The sequence below is a fragment of the Mytilus edulis genome, chromosome 12 (assembly GCF_963676685.1).
Source record: "Mytilus edulis chromosome 12, xbMytEdul2.2, whole genome shotgun sequence".
Classification (NCBI taxonomy): Eukaryota; Metazoa; Mollusca; class Bivalvia; order Mytilida; family Mytilidae; genus Mytilus; species Mytilus edulis.
In genome coordinates this window covers 12,859,584-12,885,971 of record NC_092355.1, presented here as the reverse complement: position 1 = coordinate 12,885,971, position 26,388 = coordinate 12,859,584, and the positions used below count along the sequence as shown (strand labels likewise).

Genomic DNA, 26,388 nt, shown 5'->3' with positions numbered 1-26,388 from the left:
AAAAGATTTCCAATACAACCATATTATTGAGAAGGAATGTTTACATGCTATACTCTTGTACTAGTATTACAGGGTTCTTGTGGCGTTCACCTTAGACACACATCTCAGTGTTTTAACGATGTTTAAAAAAAAGACAGAACCAATTTAATGTCATATTTCCCTATTTTTTAAATATAACTAAAAGTCTTTTATCTGACAAGAATACCCCTATTTAGCGGACAAGTAATTTATTCTTTTTTTCTGTTATTGAATACCAAGAAAGAAAATAAATCCCGAAATTAATTTGAAACTTTGATACTCAAAAGTTTCCCAGCAAAATATTCACATCCCCTGGGGATAATTAGTGTTCGTCCAGTGGCATAAATAACAATTGTGATGACGAATTCCTTCCTTTGTTCGAGAACAATCTTATTGAAATATAAATCTGTGATTTTACTAGGTCCACAGCTTCAATGAACCAAAGCAAAAGTTATACATCGACCTGTATTTAAATCAAATTGGTTCTCTTCTTTTTCTGGTATACAATAGTCTATCGACATTCGATGATTACATACTGTTGGCATACGTGGACTAGTCTTTTTACAACACTTTTACCCTATTTATTCAAAATGTATGTTTTTTTCTTATGTTCAATGTATACATGTATATATTTTAAATTGCGCTATAGTTCCGTAACTTTCTATCCAGTTGTATAAACGAATCGTCGGCAAGTGCGTACATTTTTTTAAATCAATATTTCTGGTTTGTTCCAATCTGTCCTTCACTATTGACAATGAGTATTTATTACATTTTCCCAAATTCACCCTTGGAAAAAATATTTAAATAGATTTTAATTTCATCAAATCTTATTTTTTGGATATTATTTATATTTTTATGAATAATATTCTTTACACCAGAAATGTTATTTATAAACAAGCGTATGAGTTTAGTAATGACAAGTAAGACCGAGTTGTATATTATCATCGTGACATCTGATAGTTCAAAATGGAAAGTTATAAGTTATATTAAAGTTATCAGCCATGTACACTGATCAATACTTGCAGAAGTGAAACGATGCATGAACTTGCAAGCCCGACAGGAAATCGCTTGAATACCTGGACGTGTCACCGCACACCCCTCACAATACCTTTGGAAGTAATACCTTTAGCCATGCTGGTGATCAGATGAGGCAAAGATTTGTATAGTATACAAATCCTTGGATGAGGGAAGATCAAAATATATTTGAAAAAAGTTTATTACTTTAAAGAATTATGAACAAATTAGATTTTCGAAAACAATTTTCACGGAACACTTATTTATGATTTCAACTTTGACTTTTCACCTAATTCCAATATCAACAGTTTAAAAACAACAGACCATGGTAATTTAAAAAAAATAAGAATATTTTCCGTATCAAGTTAGTTAGTCGGATAAAACAACCGTACGATTGACAAGATATCGACACGCAATTACGACTACATCGGTTACTGTAGTTTTGTTTCTTTGTGGTTTATAGACATATCGTTTTTATTAATCGGGAAAGAACACAAAATGGCTGACCGCTGAGAATTGATACTCTAAATTTAAAATCGATGGTGATCGCTTATCTAGCGGAATAAAACTTTAATATCTATGAATTTGAGCATTTTTATACAGAATGAACATAATATCAATTTTTGATTTTTTTGCGAAGTTTCCCTTTAAGCTTCTCAATGATCGAAATTGGTGTTTGTCAAACTGCTATAAAACCAGTGTAATTTTTCTGTCAAAATTTTGACAAAGCATTTACTTTGACCCTTTTACAAAAAAAATAAAAATTTAAAAAACTTGAACCAACCGTTTTATCAGAAAAATTTCACTGGTTATATAGCAGTTTGACAAACACTTATTTTGATCATTGAGAAGCTTAATATTCCCTTAACAACACAACGTAATTAAAACGTTTAGCTGATTTTACAGAGTTATCTCCCTGTAGTGTTAGGTACCACCTTAATATATGATTACTGTTGATAGTTTAAATCAATGTAAAGAATAAAAGATTTGAAGGGGAGTTATAATCTGCTGATCCCCCCCCCCCCTAATTTTCATTTTTTATTTTTTTTTATTTTTTTTTCTTATTTTTATGACAGGTTAACATGAACCAAGCTTGTGTCACAATATCAGCATATTCCCCACCAGAACGTACATTCCCGACAGCTAAAATACAAGATGTGATGAAAGATAACTACAATCGTAATCCAAACCTTAAATGGCAGTACTTCGGGAAGGAAGATGGAATATATGTAAACTATCCATCCTTAAAGCTAAATGATTGCTCCAATTACGATCCAAGATTCAGGTAATTATGTTTAGATATCATTATATATTTCATATCAGAAATGGGTCTTGAATCAATGAGACAGCTACATTTTGTACCAAACAAAAGATTGAAAATAAGACGCACGTTTGTTTATAATAGTTTTCTCGTGTACACACTAAAAATTACATGTATGGCGTTCATTATCACTGAACAATTTGTTTAGGGGCTAGCTGAAGGACGCCTCCGGGTGCGCGAATTTCTCGCTGCATTGAAGACCTGTTGTTGACCTTCTGCTGTTGTCTGCTCTAAGGTCGGGTTGTTGTCTCTTTGACACATTCCCCATTTCCATTCTCAATTTTATTTGAAGCATAAAAAGAATATAGCTCCTCTTGATTTTGAGCTATTGCCATAATTTCAAAATCCTCTGTTTTATTAGGTCACCTGGCCCTGTAGGCCAAATGAGCTTTGCTCATCACTTGGGTCCGTGGTCGTCGTCCTCCGTGGTCGTCGTCCGTGGTCGTCGTCCGTTAAATTTTACAAAAATCTTCTCCTCTGAAAATACTCAGTAAAATCAAACTAAACTTGGCCTAAATCATTCATAGGGTGTCAAGTTTATAAAATGTATCCGATTACCTTTTCCTTCAACCAAGACGGCCGCCATGGCTAAAAATAGAACATTGGGATACAATGCAATTTGTGTCTTATATCTCTGAAACCAAAGCATTAAGAGCAAATCTGACTTGGGTCAAAAATATTTTATTTATTGGGTTGCTGCCCCTGAATTGGCAATTTTAAAGAAATTTTGCAGATTTTGATTATTATCTTGAACATAATAATAGATAGAGATTAATTGTAAACAGCAATTGTTCAACAAAGTCAGAGCTACAAATAAGTACAACATGAGCAACATTGTCGATTGACCTCATAAGGAGTTATTGCCCTTTAAATTCATTTTTTGGGGGGGTATTTTTTTTGGTATTTTTTATGATCTTTTTACAAAACATTTGTTCTCTGAAACTGCCGGGGCCAAATTAATCCAAATTTGGCCTGAATCATCTTTAGGGTATCTTATCAAAAAACTGTATCCGATAACTCTGTCTTTGCTAAAAATTGAACATGGGGTAACATGCAGTTGGCTTATATCTCTGAAACTAAAGCAGAAAATTATAATAGATAAAGATGTACTTTAAATCACAAAATGATCAGCAGGTTAAGATCTACTAACAATTCAAATTTTGCCGATATAGTTAAGTAGTCTGACTCTTTATAGGAGTGATTTTCCTTGAATGAGGATTTTTTTATCCTCTATTGTGCTTTGAGCAAAAACTAAAGAAGTGAGTGAGAAGCTAAACAAGCTAAATGCAGGTGAATAATTTCGATCTCATCATATTCGTATTCATTCAACCTTCAAATTAACCCATATGCTAGAGAAGGGAAACGTTTTAATAAATAATGATTATCTTATTAATAAAACCGTGATAGAAAAAGATAAACTAGAATATTGTCCAATCTACAATATTGAAGAGTAGCCATTGTTGAAGATGCACGTATACCAAGATGAGCGTCTGGTGGAATAATTTGTAACTAGAAATAAAGACCGCATTTAGACCTGATCAAAACCTTCTACTAATTACATGTATGAAGATGGGCCTATAACTTGAAAGGTTTATATAGATATTATATTTAGGATCTCATTTAATCATTTTAATTTAGACCATTTTATGTTTCCACGGCAACCCCTGTTCAGAAGGATGTAGTGGTTGTTATTGATAAATCTGGATCAATGAGAAACTTGCATGATTCTAAGACATTACTGCAGATAGCCAAAGAAGCGGCCATATCAGTTCTGGAAACACTTAATCCAAATGACAGGGTACGTAATGTAGAAATAATAAGATTAGGAAGAAGTGAATAGAATACATAGAAAAAGAAGAGAAAAGAGAGATAGTTACAAAGAGTTAAAGTTAACCCAAATATTTGTATGCCCAAGCCGTAGCTGAGGGGGCATAACGATTAACCCTTGTCTGTCTACAATTTTGTCTTAAATTGGTTTCCTTCTTTAACTTGCGGTTGCCTCAGCCAAATGTTATGAATGTTATATATAATGCCTGTTACCACAAAACACAGATTAAGATTGATTTTTGGTGGCCTAACTTTTACTGTTACAGAGTTATGACCCTTTACAAATGTAAAATTTGCTTACTTTTTTTTTGTTTCTGGTCTCTGACTTTCCTTTCCCACAACTAAACATGATAAATCTTAAACACAATGGTTATTACCACAATACATAGATCAAGTTGAATTAAGGTAGCATCACTTTTATCACTCTGGAACACCTAATCCAAATGACAGGATAATGTAGAAATAATCTGTAGAGCTTAATCGAAATAGCTATTAATAGTTTGAGAAAGTCAGAGAGAAGGAGTTTCAAAGAGTATCTTTTATTAAAAATGGTAGATCCGAAGGGGATAAAAAAAGTCATATAGGTGTTTGTGATTGTGGCTTCTACATTCATGTCAAATCTAACCTGCCACTTTGGCGGGGGGGGGGCTTCAGTGATTTTTTTATTATTATTATTAAAAGTGACACGAAGTATTTAAGTGACACGAGGTATTTCAAAACATGAACTTGTGATTAAAGGCATGTCCTCCAGCGAATCACTTCATGATTGTTTGACAGGAAATATTAACTGATGTATACTTTTGTTTTTAATATTCTTTATTTGCATATGAAATTATAGAATATCTGAATAAAAACAATTAGCCAAATGAGTAGTGAGGTATACATCAATTAAACAGTTAGTCAGACGTCAACATGTCTTGTTTTTGTTTTGTTTTTTGTTGTTTGTTGTTTTGTTTTGTGTTGTTTTTTTTGGGGGGGGGAGGGGGGCAAATACTTGTTTTGCCATTTAATAATTTCTATATCAAACTTGCAAATAAGTATACATTTTGTTTGTGGTCTCGCATTTGTTTTATATAACCATTTATGAGAAAATACAAATGTATCATAATTTAAATTCATGTTACTTTTATACCTTGCTGAAGCCACCGAAAAATAAACAATAATTTTTGAGTACTTCAATTGACTTTTTACTAGAGTAACTAGATGTCTGGCTTATATATAAGCCCTTAGTTGAGATATCAATATCATGAAATGTTGTATGAAAAAGTAAAATCACAAAAATACTGAACTCCAAGGAAAGGAAAAGGAAAGTCCCCAATCAAATGTCAAAATCAAAAGTTCAAACACCCCAAGCGAATGGATAACAACTGTCATATTCCTGACTTGGTACGGGCATTTTCTAATGTAGAAAATGGTGGATTGAACCTCGTTTTATAGCTAGCTAAACCTCCAGTTGTATGACAGTCGCATCAAATTCCATTATATTGTCACCGATGCGTGAACAAAACAAACAGACACAATCGGTAAAAATGTCAAAAATAGAGGTACAGCAGTCAACATTGTGTTATCATCTTAATCACTATAAAAACAACAAATGTAACGAAGAAGCACAAAAAGGCATACATCAAATTTAACATCCTCATTTTGCTTATATTATATGATTTTATTTATCTATGTTAAATGCACCAATCAAGGATGGAGGGTTTTAAGTACTGGTGTACAATTGCGCGTTTAAAATTCTCACAGGTAGACATGAAATAATTTTGTCATTCAAAGTATGACGGGATACATAAATACAGTCACTGAAAATAGATATAACAAAAACTGACTTAACAGTAAAAGTAATAATAATAAATAAAATGATAGTGTGGTTCAAAGTATGACGGGATACATAAGTACAGAGTCACGTCATATGCATATCACAAAAGACAGATTTAACAGTAGAAGAAATATTAATAAATAAAATAATTTTGTCATTCAAAGTATGACAAGATACATAGGTACAGAGTCATATCATAAAATAATTTTGTCGTTCAAAGTATTGAAATTGTTTTTTATCTGGCATATGTTTGCTTAGTTATTTCAAAATCTACTTCATGTAAGCCATGTAAGCATGTTTGTGCAGGAAACCCATGACATACAGACTTAACAGAGTGCTCAGATAATGCACATATATAAAGGTCAGCTTATCATGGTTAAACAAATTCAATATTATCATGGCATAATGAAAATAGCAAAGGTTAGTACGGAGAAATTGCACCTTTAAAAAAAAATCGTATTATCGACTTTTTCCACTATTGTTATATTTTTCTTCCTATTGTTAAACATGTATTCTAATTTTGAACATTACTTTTTTTCAGTTTGGGATAGTAGCTTTCAGCTCCTCTGCTAACATACCAGGATCTGGCACAGTTGGCAGAGAGTGTCATGGAACAGAATTAGCAAAAGCCACACCCCTTAATATCAAATTCATGAAGAGTCAAGTGAGTGTTATCAGAAGCGGCGGTTCTACTAATTATGAAGCAGCAATGAAAGTAGCCTTCAAGTTTTTTGTAAATACGGTAGACATGGCTGACGATAGAGGTATTCTATAATTTGGCTTATCAAATATTTATTAAAACTTCTTGAGATCTGTAAAATGAATCACTTTCAATATCAAATTGGCTATTTTCTTTAATACACTTTGATCTTTCTTTTGTTAGTTTTTTTTTTTTTTTTTTTCTGGATGGTTTTTCGGCTGCATCGCATCTGAGGGGTGATCTTCTCATCATTTCGTTTTGCATACAATCATAATATCCATACAGACTGAGTTTTGAATTTAATTGGTAATGTATTTAGTGACTTTATGCAAGAAATATACCAATTTCACAATGGGAAAGTAAAAACCGTATCCTTGCACAGTTTTCAAACTGTACAAAGGTGTTTGCAGAATTGACATCCTTTAAATTACCATATGATGACGATTAAAAAGTAGAAGAAAAGAAAAGAACAGTTCACTAATTGTTTTTATTTTTTAAGATTGAGAATATGGGGTATAACACTCAAATTACCTCGTAGCGAACCGTTTTTTTCCGATGACTAATAGAGAACCGTATTCTTGCGTGTGACGTCGTATCCGAGTCCTGCATAATCTGTGAGGACATTATATACAAATAACACATAGGGGAGAGGGCGATAGAGCAGATTGTTACCCCGATAAAACATTGTCAACCGCGGCGAAGCCAAGATGTTCTTATCCCAAGCAGAAAACCTATAAATTAGCCGTATTGGTCAAAACTGTTTGGAACTTTTGGTCTTCAGTGCTCTTCAACTTTGTATTTGTTTTGGCTTTCGAGCTTTTTCATCTGAGCGTCACTGGTTAGTCTTGTGTGGACGAAACACACGTCTGGTGTATTTAAATTTTAGACCTGATACCTTTTGTTAGTTATTATTCGTGTGTTTCTTTGTCCTATATTTTCTCCCATTTATTTGTATTGTTATTTTGTCATGTAATGTTGTCAATTTTAATGTTATATTTAACATTGCCATTAAAGTTGGAGATTTTTGAGAGAGCCGTGGTGGGGTGGTTAGTGCATCGGACTACTAACACAAAGGTTCCTGGTTTTCGGCTTTCCCTTGACACCATTGGCGAGTATGGTCTTGAGGAAACGATGATAGTCCGTCGGAAGGGGACGATAAATGTCTGACCCGTGTTAAGAGAGAGCCATATCTCTTGCACGTTAAAGACACCCTTGTAGATTTCGAAAAAGAGTAGGTTAATGCCGCTACAAGGCAGCCCTCTCAGTTTAAACATATGTATTCATCATCAATACAAATATATCATCATACAAAATACACAATAATAATAGGATTCGGAAACAAGCTATATATAGCTTATATTAATCCGTTTCCTTGAAATACCAACTCCAGTTAACTATTACATAAATATAGCATGCAATGTTACTATGATATGGAACAAGTATAAACTAAGTAACTATATAACAAAAAAAGAAAGGAAAGAAAAAAAAAACTCATTTTAAAATAATGAAAATAAATATAACAAAAGAAGAAAAAAAAGTAATAAAAAGAAAAAAGAAAACTACACCGAAATACTACACACATGTTTAGATGAAATGCAATCACCTAGTGAGAATAGTGAATAACAATTTAACTTGTAAATCTCTTGCACTTTAGTATGAATTTTTGTACTTTTCCAAAAATATCTTTATTTTGGTCTAAATTTAGAGCTTGTGATCCAAATAAAAGTAAATTCGTGTTTAGTGTGACTGGATAATTAATTGAGAAAATAATGTCATTACGCAATTCGTCATATTTTTTACAATGCAATAAGAAATGAGCTGTAGACTCGATCAAACAACACGAGCAGTTTGAAGAATCTACTAGATTTTGCTTGAACAAATGTTCATTTTGAGAACTACTATTCATCCTTAATCTGGCATGTAATACTTGACCCATTCTTGTACCAGTGTAGTAAAAATTTGGGCATTTATTATTTGGATTTTTTATACGACTTTTAAAAATGCTTAAAGACGTAGAATTTCTCGTTTGGTCTGGTAACTTATTCCACAATTTAATAGACGAAGGAAGGAAATAATCGGAGTATAGATTGGTTCTTGTACGAATTTCCGAAGTATTTTGAGTCTGACGAGTGAAATGGTTATGTAAATTAACAATTTGATTTGGTACCAAGTTTTGTAAATAATATGGAGTTTCCTTATTCACCATTTTATAAAACATAGTGAGCTTTTGTTTTTCCATTCTTTCTGAAAGTGTTTCCCAACCCGTTTCCTTATAAAGCATCTGTATCGAAGTTAATTTATTCCCACCTGTTACAATTCTCATAGCTTCAATTTGAACATTTTCCACTTTATTTATCAAGTATTGTGTTTGATTATCCCAAATGACATCCCCGTACTCTAATATTGGTCGAATGTATGAAAAATACATTTTTTCTAAAGTGAACCTATTCAGTACAAAACGCATCTTCCTAAGGATATTTATTCTATTGTATGCACGTTTAACTATATATTCAATGTGAATATTCCATAATCCATTATTTGAAAAAATAATACCCAAATGTTTATGAGTAGAAACTTCTTGAAGATCAGTGTCATTCATTTTTAAGATCGGATGACTAGGTTTTATTGATTTTCTTGAAATAATCATGGTTTCTGTTTTTTGTGAGTTAAAGTTTACAAGCTACTTAGAGGCCCACATATGAATTTTATTCAGATCTCCATTAAGAATTTCAGCAGTATTTTCAGGGGTGTCTACTGTCAAATAAATACTAGTGTCGTCTGCAAATAATTTGATAGTAGCTTTAATATCAGATACTATATCATTAATAAAGATAGGAAAAAGAAGCGGACCTAAAATTGAGCCCTGTGGGACACCTGCATTTATCTGTCTCCATGTTGAATTGCTTCCATTTAAGACCACCCGTTGACTCCTCGCAGATAGATAATCATAAAACCAATTAGGTAAATTTCCAGAAATTCCATATTGTTTAAGTTTTGATAATAACCCTTTATGCCAAACCCGATCAAAAGCTTTGCTGATGTCACAAAAAACCACCCTAATCTCTTTTCCGTTATCTAAAGCTCTACCAAAGTAGTTAGAAATATCTATAAGTTGATTTATGGCAGAATCGCCTTTTGTAAAACCCGATTGATTAGGGGTGATTATCCTATTTTCAATTAGAAAGTTGTGTACATGTTTATAGACACATCGCTCCATGCACTTTGATAATATACTTAACAACGAGATTGGTCTGTAATTTTTTACTTCATTACAAATATTACTCTTAAAAACAGGAGTTACATTTGCTTTTTTCCAATCTGCCGGAAATATAGCTTTAGATAAAGATAAATTAAATAGTTTACAAAGTGGAAATTTTAGCTGTGATACAGCCTCTTTTAATAAAATTGGACTTATCAAGTCTGGACCTGAGGCCTTATTTGGATTTAAAATCTTTAAAACATCTTCGACCTCACTATCTTTAAGTGTAATGTCACTTAGTGTATAGTCTGGAACGGTTAAGTCAGGAATAACAGCTTCGGTATCATCTATGTTTGTCTGCATGGCAAAAAAGTTATTAAATTCATTCGCTTTATCAATATCATTAAAAATCAAGTTATCATCCTTAAACAGGGGAGGAATACCCGAGTGAGTAGGTTTGATACCAGAAATTTGGTTACAAGTTTTCCACCAAGTTCTTGCTGATAGGTTACTATTTGACAATTTTTGTATAAGATTATTTTAATATTGTTCGCGAGCTTGTCTTATTGAAGTGGTCACTTTATTTCTATTTTGTCTAAATTTATTCCAATCGGCGGGTCGGTTAAACCGCTTAGCTTTCGAGTGTAAACGGTTTTTCTTTCTTATGAGTTTTCTTAAATCGTTATTTAACCAAGCAGGGTCAGTTTTACGAAAAGTTACGATTCTATTGGGTATGGAAGTTTCAGCTGCATCAAGGATACGATTTGAAATTTCTGAATTAATTTTATCAACATCATTTAGAGCAAATATTCTATCCCAGTTGGTTTTGGTCAATATGCGTCTATATTCATCAAAATCACCTTGCTTATATAACCTTATTTTTCTTTTAAAAGACAAACAAGCAGGTTTTTGTGCATTAATAAACCCCATAACTGGACAGTGATATCTTATTTGGTCTAAAAGTGGTGGCCCGACTCCACAATACGGTACAAAATCGGAATTATCAGTTATAATTAAGTCAATTAGCGAAGACGATTGTTCCGTAAAATTAGTTGGATCTTCAATAAGTTGTTCTAGACTGTAATTTGTACAAATATTATGTATTTTGGAATTAGCCCCATTTAGCAAGTTATCGTTAAAATCTCCTGTTACAATAATTCGGTCACATTTTACATCATTTACGGCAGACTCAATTGAACTTTCAATTTTTGTCCATATTTCATTATTACTTTTAGGTGGCACGTAGAAGGTTCCGTACAATACATTTTTGTTATTTATTTTTAGCTGAATCCATATAACCTCAACACCGGGCACTTCCAAATCATCACGTCTCTTCGAATGAATATTTTCTTTAACATATACTATTACCCCTCCCCCACTTTTCATGGGACCCCTATCTTTCCTGAATGGTTTCTGGTAGTTTAAAAGTTCATCTGAGTCTGACGAGTTTTTACCGTTCAACCAAGTTTCAGTAAATGACAGTATATCAAAATCTTCGTACTCAGCAAGAATCAGATCAAGTTTTGGAAGTAAGCTTTGCACATTTAAATGTAAAAAGGAAATTGAAGTTGAAAACATTTCACGTATACTGTTACTCTCTGATACACTTTCGAAGCTAATATTATGATCGTCATTATCATCAGATAGCGGATGAGGGCCAGGATTAGTTTCTATTCCACCCATAATAAGAAGTAATTGAAGAACAAGTAACACAAATATAATTTGAACAACGTTATCCGAAGACTGATCTCTATCCCCTAAACAATGCGATTGACTATCATTTTCGATAAAACCGAAATGTGAACAATTTTTTATGCATTTGTTTAAAACAGACAATTCAAGAGAAAACCAAATCATTGTGATAACTCTAAAAGTGTTAACCTTTTCTTTTGAAAAATACAACAAGTAGAAAAGATATACCTCATACGTATTACAAAATAGATTATTTGTTTTACCACATATGTTATGTACAAAAAGACCAACTCTCATTCTATATTGATCGACTCCAATACCCATTATGTAACACCAGAATGGTCAACTAAGTAGTGAGAGTGGTCATACAAAAATACAAGAAGATAACAATATAAGTCTACACTGTCTATAAATAAAAATTGAATAGAATTCAAAACATACAAAACAAATATGTTTAAACTAAAGTTGGAGATTTGGCATGCCACAAAACCAGGTTCAACCCACCATTCTTTTCTTAAAATGTCCTGTACCAAGTCAAGAAAATGGCCATGTTTATATTATAGTTCGTTTCTGTGTGAGCTACATTTTAATTTTGTGTTTCTGTTGTGTCGTAGTTTTCCTCTTATATTTAATGCGTTTCCTACAGTTTTGGTTTGTAACCCGGATTTGTTTGTTATTTTATTTCTCAATCGATTTATGAATTTCGAACAGCGGTATACTACTGCTGCCTTTATTTTTCAACTTGTCATGAAATATATATTTTGACGGTATTTATCCCTGGATCTTTAAAAATCAGCTGTTGAATTATCTTAAACATCTCATGTTTTATCTTTTAAAAATTTATTAATGATTTCTAATTTTTTATCATTGGCTTTCATATTTTACTGTTGACACTTGACGTATAAATGTGAATTGATATTATCCGATTATGTTGTAAAGCGCTTAGGGTAATTTTCATATAATATAATGATTAGTTAAAAATACTCTATGATATCAATAATAATTAATTGTACTTGTTTATATGTTCATAGATTTGTCTTCCGTTGGTTTTGTACACTCCTGATGTGAACACATATTGTATTTTCATACAATTTGATTTGGTTGAAAAAGAGCGCAAATTTAATAACCAAAAATAGTTTAGTTATAACATCAGAAAATTAAACTTCTCTAAAACAAGAGTACAATAAAATAAACAAATAAATATGTGACGTTTCTTCTCTTTGATCGGTACCAAAGTCGTAAAATCCAACCAGAAATGACACCACAATCATTTTAAAAACAAAGTTTTAAATGGTATAAACATGTAGATGTAAAAACACAAAATTGAAAAATACATAGTGCAACACTGCATCGCACCAGTTTCAAAAATACATGACTAGAATGTTCATGGTGATTTACCAACCGAGTGTTTGTGTTTAGTGGACAATTCATTCTTTACAAGAGTTTGGCCTTGGTCGATGACCTGGTGGTCTAAGTAGTTTAACTACGTGTGGCCTTGGTCAGTGACCTGGTGGTCTAAGTAGTTTAACTACGTGTGGCCTTGGTCGATGACCTGGTGGTCTAAGTAGTTTTACTACGTGTGGCCTTGGTCGGTGACCTGGTGGTCTAAGTAGTTTTACTACGTGTGGCCTTGGTCGGTGACCTGGTGGTCTAAGTAGTTTTACTACGTGTGGCCTTGGTCGGTGACCTGGTGGTCTAAGTAGTTTTACTACGTGTGGCCTTGGTCGGTGACCTTGTGGTCTAAGTAGTTTTACTACGTGTGGCCTTGGTCGGTGACCTGGTGGTCTAAGTAGTTTTACTACGTGTGGCCTTGGTCGGTGACATGGTGGTCTAAGTAGTTTAACTACGTGTGGCCTTGGTCGATGACCTGGTGGTCTAAGTAGTTTAACTACGTGTGGCCTTGGTCGATGACCTGGTGGTCTAAGTAGTTTAACTACGTGTGGCCTTGGTCGGTGACCTGGTGGTCTAAGTAGTTTTACTACGTGTGGCCTTGGTCGGTGACCTGGTGGTCTAAGTAGTTTTACTACGTGTGGCCTTGGTCGGTGACCTGGTGGTCTAAGTAGTTTTACTACGTGTGGCCTTGGTCGGTGACCTGGTGGTCTAAGTAGTTTAACTACGTGTGGCCTTGGTCGGTGACCTGGTGGTCTAAGTAGTTTAACTACGGTTTCACTACTCTGTCAACACTAAGGTTTTGAGTTTCAATCCTGCAACTCCCGACTCCAATGTTTATTGACTAGAATTGTCAGTTTTTCTATGGCAGGTCAGTGGACTTCATCACCAACAAAAACTGACCGCTAGGATCTAGAACCATTGTGCTGAAAGATGCCTTAAACACCAATTAATTAGTAAATTATTATATATATACTGTATAAACATTAATTTTCGTGGGGTTAAAATTTCGTGGTTTTGTATTCAAAAATAAGTTCGTGGGGATTAATTTTCGTGGTTTTTAAGTTTAGAAAAAATTATATAAATGTCACTTTATAATTGACAATACTCAATGAAACTGATTTGAACTTTCCCCGATGGGAAAAATCAATAATTGCATGTCATAGTAACAGTGAGCACTAATCAAGGGTTGTAACCTGCACACGCTTATTGGCTTTTACACACCTTTGATGTTTTATCCAAGGTCAATGATTGTGTAATAAATGTATTACGACTTGAGGGCATTACAGACGCATTAGACTATTAAAGGACATTGATTGACAGTTCTTCGTGATTATTAATTACTGTACAAACAAAGGATTAGAATTATCATCTGACTTTAAGAAAACCTTTGAATATCGATGTCTAATCAATTAACCTATTTATTTCAATGTCTGCATTTTTGTTCATCAACTATATAATGTCAATAGGATTTAGTCACATCATAAAATAATGTAAATCTACAGTTAAATTTTCGTTGGGGTTTTAATTTCGTGGATAGTTCTTGTCCACGAAATAAACGAAATTAAATCCCTCACGAAAATTTCTGCTTTTACAGTATACAGGATATTTTGCAAATGTTTGTACCTTGAATTACTTTGGAAAATTACATTTCATTAGAAGAATACATTTAAGGAATGACTGTAATATTTTTTCTGTCTATGAAGAAATAACATAAAAAATTTGGTGCTCACTGAATAACGCGCGTAGCGGGTTATTTACAGTGTGCACCACATTTTTTATGTTATTTCGAATAGACAGAAAAAATATTACAGTCATTTCTTATAATTTAATTCTAAATTACATTTAAAAAAGTAGAAAATCAAGAAAAAACGTTGATGACGTCACGGTCACATGACTTTAAAATACGAGTTGCATTTGTCAAATAGGTATGCTTTTAGTATTGAAAAACGCAAATTTGTAGTTCTTTTAAATTTTATTTTACAGGAAAAGTTATTCTGTTTTTAACTGATGGCGAACAAACTGCTGGAGGAGAACCACTTGATGTTATAAAGGAAGAAAATGGAAAAATGAACAACCGCGTTGTGATATTGACATATGGTCTTGGACAACGTAAGTATTGGCTTAATTTTTCGATTCCTCTTTTTGTGAGTAATGCGAAACTTAACTAGAAGTGTTTTTCTTAATTTAAAAAAAAGAAATATCAGAATTTGAAGAGCAATACCAGTATCTTTTGTTTGATGAAACATTAAGGTTGACAAAACTTTATTTGCAGAAGCATCATGCTGACATTTACTTTGACCTTTAATTTCTGAATTTTCAGAATATAAACGTATCTCAGACTTGTTCCTATGCCAGAAGAATATATTGCAATTTAGTACAAGGCAATACAAAAAAAATTGTATTGATAGATATAAAAAGCAATAAGTTTTTGAATGTCAATAACATACAAAATATGAGTTCCGTAGACTTCTTTACAAATAATAAAAAAATAAACTAATGTAAACTTACAAAAAATGTTATGTTCGCTTTGGCAAAAACACTACAAACATTTTATACAACAATATAATCTATTGCATTGCTTATAATTTTATTTCAGAATTAGATTTTAATGCCATACAGAAGTTGAAAGATATGGCCGCTCAGACAAGGACTGATGCTAGTTATGGTGAAATACAGGTATTATTACAATCGGCTGCATTTGTTTGCATCTTTTCTAAGTCAGGAAAATGTTATTCATTGTTTTTTGTTTGTTGATGTGGCTCATAAGTGTTTTTTTGTTTTCCATTTTTTATATAGATAAGACTGTTAGTTTTACTTTTAGAATTGTTTTACACTCGTCGTTTTGGGCCTGTTTATAGCTTGCTGTTTGCTGTTAAGCGGATTGAATCAATTCTTCGTGTTAAAGACCGTCCTTTGACATATAATTGTAAACTTGAGCATATCGTGACTTGAGAGATGGAGAGTTGTCGTATTGGCACTCATACTTTATCTTCTTAATTTGAATGTGCATTTATACTTATACATTTTAGAGGCCCCTCATGGGGGGTCCTAGTAATCACATAATCACCATTTTTTTGCCAATATAATCACATAATCATTAAATATTTGCTTATCTTTAGTAATCAAATAATCATAAACTAAAAATACAGTCCTAGGTAATCAAATAATCATGAAATAATTGGCTTAATAATCAAATAATCATTAAAAAAACGGCCAAGTAATCACATAATCAAAAACCCCATGAGGGCCCTCATTTTATAGTACTTAATCCAGGGTTCAAATGACTATCTTGTTATTTTTAAAAGTCACAGTACGACCTTCTAAAAACAAGAAAAAAATACAATACCATATACATTTGTAGTCATCTAAGAAAGACACCAAATTGAAAAATATGATACAATTCGATCGGATAAATCTACAGCTAAATTCATAAGAATATAGTGAAGAAAAAGAAAACCAGTTGTCACTGATTGCAGCGATGATGATTAAACATAAGAACGGTATTTGAATACCTGGTAAAGTGCATACTTTAAACAAATTTATATTAATTAAAATTATGAATGTTTAATACGAAACAGACAATGTTATCATGCGATAGCTGGTTCAATTTTCAAAAGAGTGCTTCATGTTAGGTTTTCGTTGTTTACATTTAAGGCAATTTCTACGGGGCGCCGAATGGGACTCTTGTGGTTTTGTACAAAATTCAATTCTGTCATAACAAAATCATTTTTGTCTTACAAAACTATGTGCTACAGACTTGTTTTATGAGAACTTCAATTTTGTGATGACAAAATTCATTTGTGTAGACAAAATTCATTTTTGTCATGACAAAATTCATTTTTGTAGACAAAATTCATATTTGTCATGACAAAAGTCAATTTTGTCTAAAAGGTATGCAAATATAATCATATTTGCATACAAAATTGACTTTTGTTACCTGATATTGAAATTAAATCACAAAAGTCAATTGTGTGAAATAAGATTCAATTTTGTGAGACAAAATTTACTTTAGTGAGACAAAATTGACTTTTGTGAGACAAAATTAACTTTTGTGAGACAAAATTTGATTTGGTCAATTTTGTTGAGACAAAAGTCAATTTTGTTAATTTTGTTGAGACAAAAGTCAATTTTGTCAATGTTGTTGAGACAAAAATTAATTTTGTCAATTTTGTCAATTTTGTTGAGACAAAAATCAATTTTGTCAATTTTGTTGAGACAAAAGTAAATTTTGTCAATTTTGTTGAGACAAAAGTCAATTTTGTGAAGACAAAATGCATTTTTGTGACGACAAAATTCAATTTTGTAAGAACAAAATTGACTTTTATGAGACAAAATTGACTTTCGTGAGACAAAAATCAATTTTGTTGAGACAAAATTCAATTTTGTCAATTTTGTCGAGACAAAATTCAATTTTATCAATTTTGTTGAGACAAAAGTCAATTTTGTCAATTTTGTTGAGACAAAAGTCAATTTTGTTTCACAAAAGTCAATTTTGTTTCACAAAAGTCAATTTTGTCTCACAAAAGTCAATTTTGTCTCACAAAAGTCAATTTTGTCTCACAAAAGTCACTTTTGTCTCACAAAAGTCACTTTTGTCTCACAAAAGTCAATTTTGTGTAACAAAAGTCGATTTTGTATGCAAATTAGGTCACATAATCCAAACTAAACTAATTTGAATACAAAATTGACTTTTGTCGCCCAATTTTCAAATTAGGTAACAAAACTCAAGTCTGTGTAACAAAAATGAATTTTGTCATGACAAAAGTGACTTTTGTCCGCTGATAGATCATTTTGTATGACAAAATTTTAAATTTGTAGTATGATACAAATTTTGTTAAACTGAACTCATTTTTGTTGAACAAAAGTCACTTTTGTCCGTACAAAATTGAATTTCGAGTACAAAACCACAAGAGTCCCATTCGGCGCCCCGTAATTTCAGATCTGAATAAATATATCAGTCTAATAGAGTCAAGTGTGTTATTCAATATAAATAAAGGCAACAGTAGTATACCGCTGTTTGAAAGTCATAAATCGATTGAGACCGAAAAACAAATCAGGTTACAAACTAAAACAGAGGAAAACACATCATCTATAAGAGTTAAATAATAAAACAACTGAAACTCGGAAGTGAACAAAAACAAACAACAATGCAACACACACTTAAACAAACTATAAGATAACAACTGCCATATTCAAGACTTGGTACAGGATATTTCAGGAAAACATGGTGGGTTGAACCTGGTTTTGTTGGTAGCCATACCTCGCATTTTTATGGCAATGTTAAATATACATTGTAACACTAAAATAACACCATTACATGACAGGAATACAGTACAAATAAATGCAAGAACACACAGGACAGCGAAATACACAAATAAACAATACAATAGTTCATTTCGACATGCTTACCATAGAATAAAAACAAACGCGTAAAACAACATAGGATAGCACTTAAAATAGCAAAACAAAAGCACGAACTGTGATGGCATAGGTAAAAATTTAAAATGTGTTCAAAATCAGGTTTGTAACTATGTTATTTGATGTATAAAACAGATTTAAACATAAAGAATTAACATCTACGAAGCCAGGTTAAATCTTTCAACCAGATATTTTAAAAATCTATAATCGTTGACAAAACGTTAAACGAATGGATACATCGGACAAAATGAATTACCTGCGAATATTGAATTGCTCAAATTATACTTAAATAAAAAGCTTTGATTAAGTGCACATGTTATGAGAATTCCAATATCTTTATTTTTTCTTTTCACATGATTTAAGACTGGTGAATTCAAGCACATTTCCAATCCTGACTTTCTCAGATCTTCGATGGCATCATATTACAATCGTTTCAGTAGCAGTGAAGAAATTCAGAATCCTATCTTTTCTGTACCATACCAGGATTTGTTTGGGATAGGTATGTTTATGTTTAAGAGAATTTTTGCCATGTTTAATGTAAGCTTTAAATGATTTTAGTGTCTAGTTGAAAATTTTTCGCAGCAACGTAACAATACTTATGCTTGGTAAATACATTGTAACATGAGATGTTTGAACTTGCCTTTAAAAAACTCAATTGTTAAGACCTAATGCTTTTAAAAAGGTTTTCAGAGGGGTAAAAAGTTTCAACACAATCATGTTTATACTCTTTCAGAACGAAACAAAATATCTAATAAAGTACGAAAATACTTGTATCGTTTATTTTTATGTCCTCTTGTGCCTTACACCCCATAAGAAGATTATTAAAATTTCGCAGGAACAATGTAAGTGCCTAACGCAATGAACGATCTGAAACTTTTTCCAACCTGTTTATTGGAAACTGTTATATGTTCTTGGCATTGTTGCACATATCAGAAGTTTTCCTTTTTATCATACAATTGGGTGTATTTACTTCATTCCTGCGGTGCAAATCGACAAGTTCCAAAAAGAGCTCAATTTAAAATAGAATAGATACGAAATAAATTGGTTTAGACTCACCAAAGTAATAACAATGATAACCTTCCTATTGTATAATTATAATTTTCTATTTTTAATTATAATTTAATTATAGGTTTGATTACATCTATATGCCTGCCTGTCTATAAACCTGGTGGTGGAGAGTTGGTTGGCGTGGCTTGTTCTGATGCGACTGTGAGTGACATTATGTCAGACATTTCATACTTCAGACTAGGAGAGTTATCATATGCATTCATTATTGATGGAACAGGAAGAACTCTCATTCATCCATTGTTACCATTACCTGATAGTGTGAAGGACGACCCAATATATGTAAACATTGAGCATTTAGAACGCTCGTCATCAGCTACCAACGTTATAGAATCAATGAAAATGTAAGTTAAGTCATTTATTGATGTGTGTCATATTTGCTCTTCGTTCATTGCTTTCAAATGGACTGGGTCGTTTGTTTTCTCGTTTGAGTTGTTTTGCATTGGTCATTTCGGGGCCTTCTGTAGCTGGTTGAGGTGTGGGATGTAATATTTGTTGCGGAGGGCCTTACTGTGACCTATAGTTGGTGACGACTTCGGTGTCCTACAGTTTTTTGTGGAGAGTTGTTTCATTGGTATTTCACCTTTCATGCATACTCTAGTTTTATAGCTTATTTTATGATAAAAATACTATCCTGAGTCAGAAGCTTTCCAGTGTGTGATACTTTCCTGTGCCTGATACTATGTTTGGTCAGATTCTCTCTTGTGTCAGATACTAGCTTGTGTCAAATTCTAGCCTGTGTATGATACTATTTAGTGTCAGATACTAGCTTGTGTCTTAATATACTAGCATGTGTCACATACAATCATGTGGCTGAAACTCACCTGTCTCAGATACTATCATGTGGCTGAAACTCACCTGTCTCAGATACTATCATGTGGCTGAAACTCACCTGTCTCAGATACTATCATGTGGCTTAAACTCACCTGTGTCAGATACTATCATGTGGCTGAAACTCATCTGTGTCAGATACTATCATGTGGCTGAAGCTCACCTGTGTCAGGTACTATCCGTTGGTAGATGGTGTACTTTCGGACATTCTTGCCAGGTTTTATATAATGAAAAAAAATCGATTGACTGGGTATTAAAATACTAAGAACTCGCATTCTAAAATCCGATATATATATATCTGTATGCAGATCTTTCTGAAATCGCAGTAACTCCATTTGTGTTTATTCCTTCAAAATTTCAATAATTTATGCACACAAAAATATTATAACATTTATTTCAACGAAGTGAAAAATCAGTGCTGATCAATTCTGTGTATGTCCTTTCAAAGTACAAACTATTGGAAACTGTATTGCTTTATTATTCTGGAAAACAAGTTATTTTCGAGATCGAATTTTTTTTTATTCGTGAATTTCGCGAGGAGACAATTAAGACGAATACAAATCGTCACTAATATGTAAAACATGAATCTTTCCTTAATAAACTTTATCAAGTAAATAAGAAAATCGCGAAATGAAGGATTAAACGTGAAGTTAAGTATCTGCGAAAATAAGTTGGTTAACAGTATTCAATATTAGATTTTCATGAATTTATTTCGATTTTATCTTATTTGCCAATTTTTTGACAATTGAATAACCATCCCATTTTTTCAGAAGTTATGCCCCTTGGAATAAGGATTTTTGTAGTAAATTGCATTATTATTGATCACTCACAAATCTTGTAGGGCATTATGAAAAGTATGAAAAAACCAAATTATTTATAAAGTAGTTAATTCCATTAGAAAGATAAAATATGTCCATTGACAGGGAAAATAAGAATGCTATTGTTTTATTGTAACTATTTTTGTAGTGGAAAAACAGGAAATGAAACATTTTATTCAAAAAGGACAGTTCCACGGGGTAACATGTTGTATGAAGGAATTGAAACTAAAAACATACTGTCACATTATTATTGGAAACCAGTAAGTAACTTAACATATATATGAAGATTTTTTTGTTGGAAATTATTGAAGGAGTCAAATACTTATGTATCAGAATTTTTAATATAGATGACTATAAGAATTCTAAAACAATATTTTTTGTCTTACAGTGGTTTTAATACACTAGTCGATGTTTTCTGGTATACTGATGTCGGTCAACCCCTTAGTCAACACATTGTTCAAAAACTAAAATTTGCTAATCAATTCTCATTGGATTATTTAAAAGCCTGAGAATAGGCAGAAAAAAAATTCCTTTTGTTTTATTTTTAAATTTATAGGCTTTCTTGTTTAAAAGTTACTGGATTTTAACCGTTAAGTGTAAAGGGAACTCTTCCCATATCGCGCACGTTCCATAGTTGTTCTGGATTATTGTCCTGCAATCTTTAACTTATTGTTAAGATTGTAAGACGAAAGCTCCCTAAATTTTAAATGTTCTAGGTTGAGGTTCCAGAGTTATGTGACCTTAATTGTGAGATTTAAGTAAATTTTTCTAATAATGAACCAAAACTTGGGTTTGTTAAGGTTGATTTACTAGAAGCCTTAATTAATTGTTGCAATTGGTAATCATAACAAACTGTTTGATGTAAAAAAAGTTTCTGGTATGACATTTTAGAGTTTGGCGGTCTGATAAATTACAGTCACCTGCTTTGTCATTACATAATGAACTCATATAACCGTTTAATGAAAAAAAAACAGCTTCAAACTTTATGCTCTATTGTTTCTATTGTTGTAGGTCAGTCAGAGTAATTTCTCGGTGTGTATTGTTGTTGGTGATAACGATAAACAGCCTATACTAGATCCCCAGACTGTTACACAAGACAGTTTTGTTTATCATCGATTGGACTATACCACAGTAGAAGGGTCGAACTGTCGTCATTTTACACGATTTGGGACAAAAGGTACTGTTTTATACTGTAAATTGAGATTTTCTCATTTTTCCTTTGCAGGATAAATATAAACCTTAACCTTATGGATCATTGATTATGTTAAGTTCGTGTAAAATTTTTAATGCATGTTTCTGGAAATTCTTTTCAATCCAGATCAAAATTAATAAATTCAAAAAATTAAGAAAGCAGAAGTGCAAAGTCAGTGCACTTTTAAATTCATCAATATTGAGAAAGTCTTCATCTTTTGCCAAAATCACTTATCAAAAGTTGTGCTGGCTGTCTTGAAATGATTTTCAGGAGTTGGTATAATGAAAAAAACGATATTGAAATTAAAATTAGAAACAAAATATTTGATAAGCTAAAAATTAGCTGATTCATAGTTCTGACCATGCTTTGATTTTATTAACTTTAGAGAAAATGGAAATGAACAATGCCAATTTTAGCGACAGTTATGTATTTATACATTTTGAATTAAAATAAAAGTTTTAATATTTTTAAGACAGCACATCATAAAAATATCATGTCCAAAACAATACAGCACCAAAAAAGGAAAAAAATGAACTAAAAACATGAAAAATGTAATTGTCAATTCATGTTCCATTCAACGTATGTAATTTGGATTATTATATACCCATTAATTTTACTGATAATGCATTTGTCTTGTTGTTTCAAATTAAACATGATCCGTTAGATGCTGAAGGTAAATTACAGATAATTAAAATGTCAGTCGTTGGATAAATGATTCTATAAATGCAAATTGTTCTGGCTGAGTAAAATTTCCTATTCATCTAAAATTGCTGATTTATATGTTGTGGAGAAGTAATGAAATACTAATTGAATTAATTTTATTCTACAGATAAATCTGTTGTTATGTTGACTCCTGGTGCATTTCTAGAGCCATTTAATTACTTAGATGTAGATGAAACTAAAGCAATGATTACCAAGTATGAAGATTTTTTAACAGGGAAAAATGTCCTAAATAATCCAGGGTTAAAGGTCAGTATATGTCAAGTCATTTGTGCTTAGATTAAACCAAATGTTTTGGTGGAAACCCCGAAACTATTTGAAAGAAACAGACGAAGGTGGGCTGGCAGGTCTTCAGATCAATTCCATTCAATAGTATTTGAACCTCTCAAATAAACTCATCATAAATACAAGGATTGAAAGTTTGTATTTGTGCCAGACGTGCGTCTCGTCTACTAAAGACTTATCGGTGACGATGATATAAAAATAAGGTATTAAAAAAATGCAAAATAAATTACGAAGAGCATTGAGGACAACAAATTCCTAAAACATTTATTAAATTTTTTTAAATTAAGTATTTTTCTTCCAATGTGAAAAAAATGGCGTCAATATAAAAAAGAAGATGTGGTATGATTGCCAATGAGACAACTCTCCACAAGAGACCAAAATGACACATAAATTAACAACTATAGGTCTTCCTACGGCCTTCAACAATGAACAAAACCCATACCGTAAAGTCAGCTATAAAAGGCCCCGAAATGACACCGTAAAACAGTTGAAACGAAAATCTAAGGCCTTATTTATATACAAAAATATGAACGAAAAACAAATATGTAACACATTAACAAACGACAACCACTGAATTACAGTCTCCTTACTTGTGACAGGCACATACATATGTAATGTGGCGGGGTTAAACCTGTCAGCGGGATCCAAACCCTCCCCATAACCATTGCTAACCTGAGACACTGGTTAATCAGTATAACATAAGAAAGAACTATACAAATCAGTTGAAAAAAGCTTAACTCATCAGATGGACAAAAATACAAGTTGACGTGGCCGGGTACTTGTACATCTTAACAACAAAAAAACACTAGGTACAGATCTGAGAGTAATTGCAGTTTACTGACAGCTAGTTCAAAGCCACTAACAACTAATAAAAACATCATGCATCTAGTTTGATATTATAAAGCTTTTCACATTTGCTATCTTTTTTTGGCGCCGCTGCCTCAGTCATTGTCTATTGACTTAGAAACTTTTGCTTAGTCAACAGGTATTAGTTTGTGATTACATTTAGTTTAGTTATTTGGAATCCACTTGCGGTAGTTCAATGATATTTGATATTAGTTGTATAAGCCTTGGTACATGTCATGGTTCGTTGACTTTCAATATTTGCATTACTTACATGATAAATTATTGCAATTTTGATTTCAACATTAGCAATTTACAATCAAAATAACAAAAAAGCGAGACATATCTCTTTGTTAACAGTTTATATGAAAAGGTAAATCTTCTTGTTCTTTAATGTGAATTATACTTAAGGCATTCGTTATTTTGCAGGAATCCATATTAAATTCGGTTTCCTCGACTTACCCTGCTGAAAGTATCTGGAAGTCTAGTGAAGAGTTATCTGAATTTGTTGTATGGAGATATATCGGTACAGCAGATGGCGTAATGAGGCTATATCCTGGTGTTGAACTACCTAAAAACTATGACCATACAAGAAGGGCATGGTTAGTTGGTATCATTTTAGTTATCATTACATTATATATGTTGTACCTTAGCCGTATTTGACACAACTTTTTGGAATTTCGGATCCTCAATGTTCTTCAACTTTGTACTTGTTTGGCTTTTACATTATTTCGATATGAGCATCACTGATGAGTCTTATGTAGACAAAACGCGCGTCTGGCGTACTAAAGTATAATCCTGGTACCTCTGATAACAATAAACCTTCCTCTACCTGCCTTTTCCTTTCAATTCATTTGATACCTCAAATTTAACAAAAAAAAAGTCGAATATCTGTTGTATACATTTACATGAATGACTAAGTTTACAATAACACATGTGAAATTTCTTTAAAAAACTGCTTTGTTTTATCCACGTCTACACAAAAAAATACTGCTATTGAATTATTGTCCCCATTTCTACTTCCCCGACAGCTTTTCTGTATGAAATGACCTTAATTTGACCATTTCGATCGAAATTCAGTAACCACAGAGTACAAATTCGAAGGGAACAACCGTATTCAGATAAGTTAAACAAACATTGAGTATTGTTGATTCTGAAAGATATATTGAAGCACCAAATCAGTTAACAACTGCATGAAGTGGCAAGGTGTTATCAACAATTTGGAACTCAAAAACTAAATTTAAAAAAAACGAATAGACTTCTCTTTTTTTTTACCTCACTTATTTTTCAACTTTTTCATGAATCTCTGCTGATTGTTTTTTAAGACCACAATTGGCTATCACGTGTAAATAAAGTTTCGCTTGGTTACCGGAGGTAACCAACAGGTTAAAATTTAATGATTGAATTTTCTTTGATTATATGTAATAAATTTGACATTAAAATGTACAGAGTGGACATAGTTAAGTATAAATACAGCAGTGGTTCGATAATTTCCATAACATTATACTCACAAAAACTTGATTTATTTGACTTCAATTGAGAAATTGAACTAAGGTTCTAACTTTCGTAGGCTTCCCGAATCTGAAATTTCCATGGCGATGAAGCAACATTCCAGCATCGCCTGTATACGAAAGATATTTATCGCAGTTCATACGATAGTTCACGGCTTTTGTTTCCGATCATGATATCCTTGATCGAGGGTTACAGCTCACAAGGAATATATTAAACCAAGAGTTCTAATTGGTGAAGTTAAAATCGTCCCTACGTTAATTTTATAGACCTCATCACATATTGGTTAACTGTTATGGAATATCCGTTGCACAGATGACAACGGATATGTTCCAATTGTCGAAACTACAATCCCAGCACCTTTTCCGCGAATGTGACTACCAAATTATACTTATCAACGAGTTTGTACTTACATGAGCAAATCGACGGGTGCCACATATGGGGCAGGGTCTCCTTACCCTCTTCAAAGTTCTTGATATCACCCCCAGTTTTTGGTGGGGTTCTTGATGCTGAGTTTTTTTTTTTTTATGATGTGCTTTTTGTGTACTGCTACTTGTCTGTCTGTCTGTTTGGTTTTGTTTTTTTTTAATCCATGGCGTTTTCAGTTTACATACGACTTAATATGAACTTGAATGACACTTTTGTATCTTTCGCCTCTCTTTGACCTCATATTAATCAAGTTATTATTTTATATCCTTTTCGAGCATATAACTCGTTACGCGTTT

At 32.4% G+C, this 26,388-nt stretch overlaps 1 protein-coding gene across 2 annotated transcripts in view; it reads left to right on the top strand.

The window, feature by feature from the left end:
* The window catches only part of LOC139497177 (VWFA and cache domain-containing protein 1-like), a 53,894-nt gene that overhangs the window by 13,191 nt on the left and 14,315 nt on the right, over window positions 1-26,388 (top strand). Inside the window, exons 5-15 of one of the 2 annotated variants that reach the window (XM_071285268.1) lie at window positions 2,109-2,317; window positions 3,992-4,151; window positions 6,541-6,763; window positions 14,966-15,091; window positions 15,579-15,658; window positions 18,764-18,899; window positions 19,530-19,809; window positions 21,263-21,374; window positions 22,126-22,291; window positions 23,136-23,275; window positions 24,584-24,756. In XM_071285268.1, the coding sequence (XP_071141369.1) occupies window positions 2,109-2,317; window positions 3,992-4,151; window positions 6,541-6,763; window positions 14,966-15,091; window positions 15,579-15,658; window positions 18,764-18,899; window positions 19,530-19,809; window positions 21,263-21,374; window positions 22,126-22,291; window positions 23,136-23,275; window positions 24,584-24,756 (1,805 nt within the window). The remainder of the gene's footprint in view (window positions 1-2,108; window positions 2,318-3,991; window positions 4,152-6,540; window positions 6,764-14,965; window positions 15,092-15,578; window positions 15,659-18,763; window positions 18,900-19,529; window positions 19,810-21,262; window positions 21,375-22,125; window positions 22,292-23,135; window positions 23,276-24,583; window positions 24,757-26,388) is intronic. The other variant, XM_071285269.1, reaches the window with a different exon arrangement.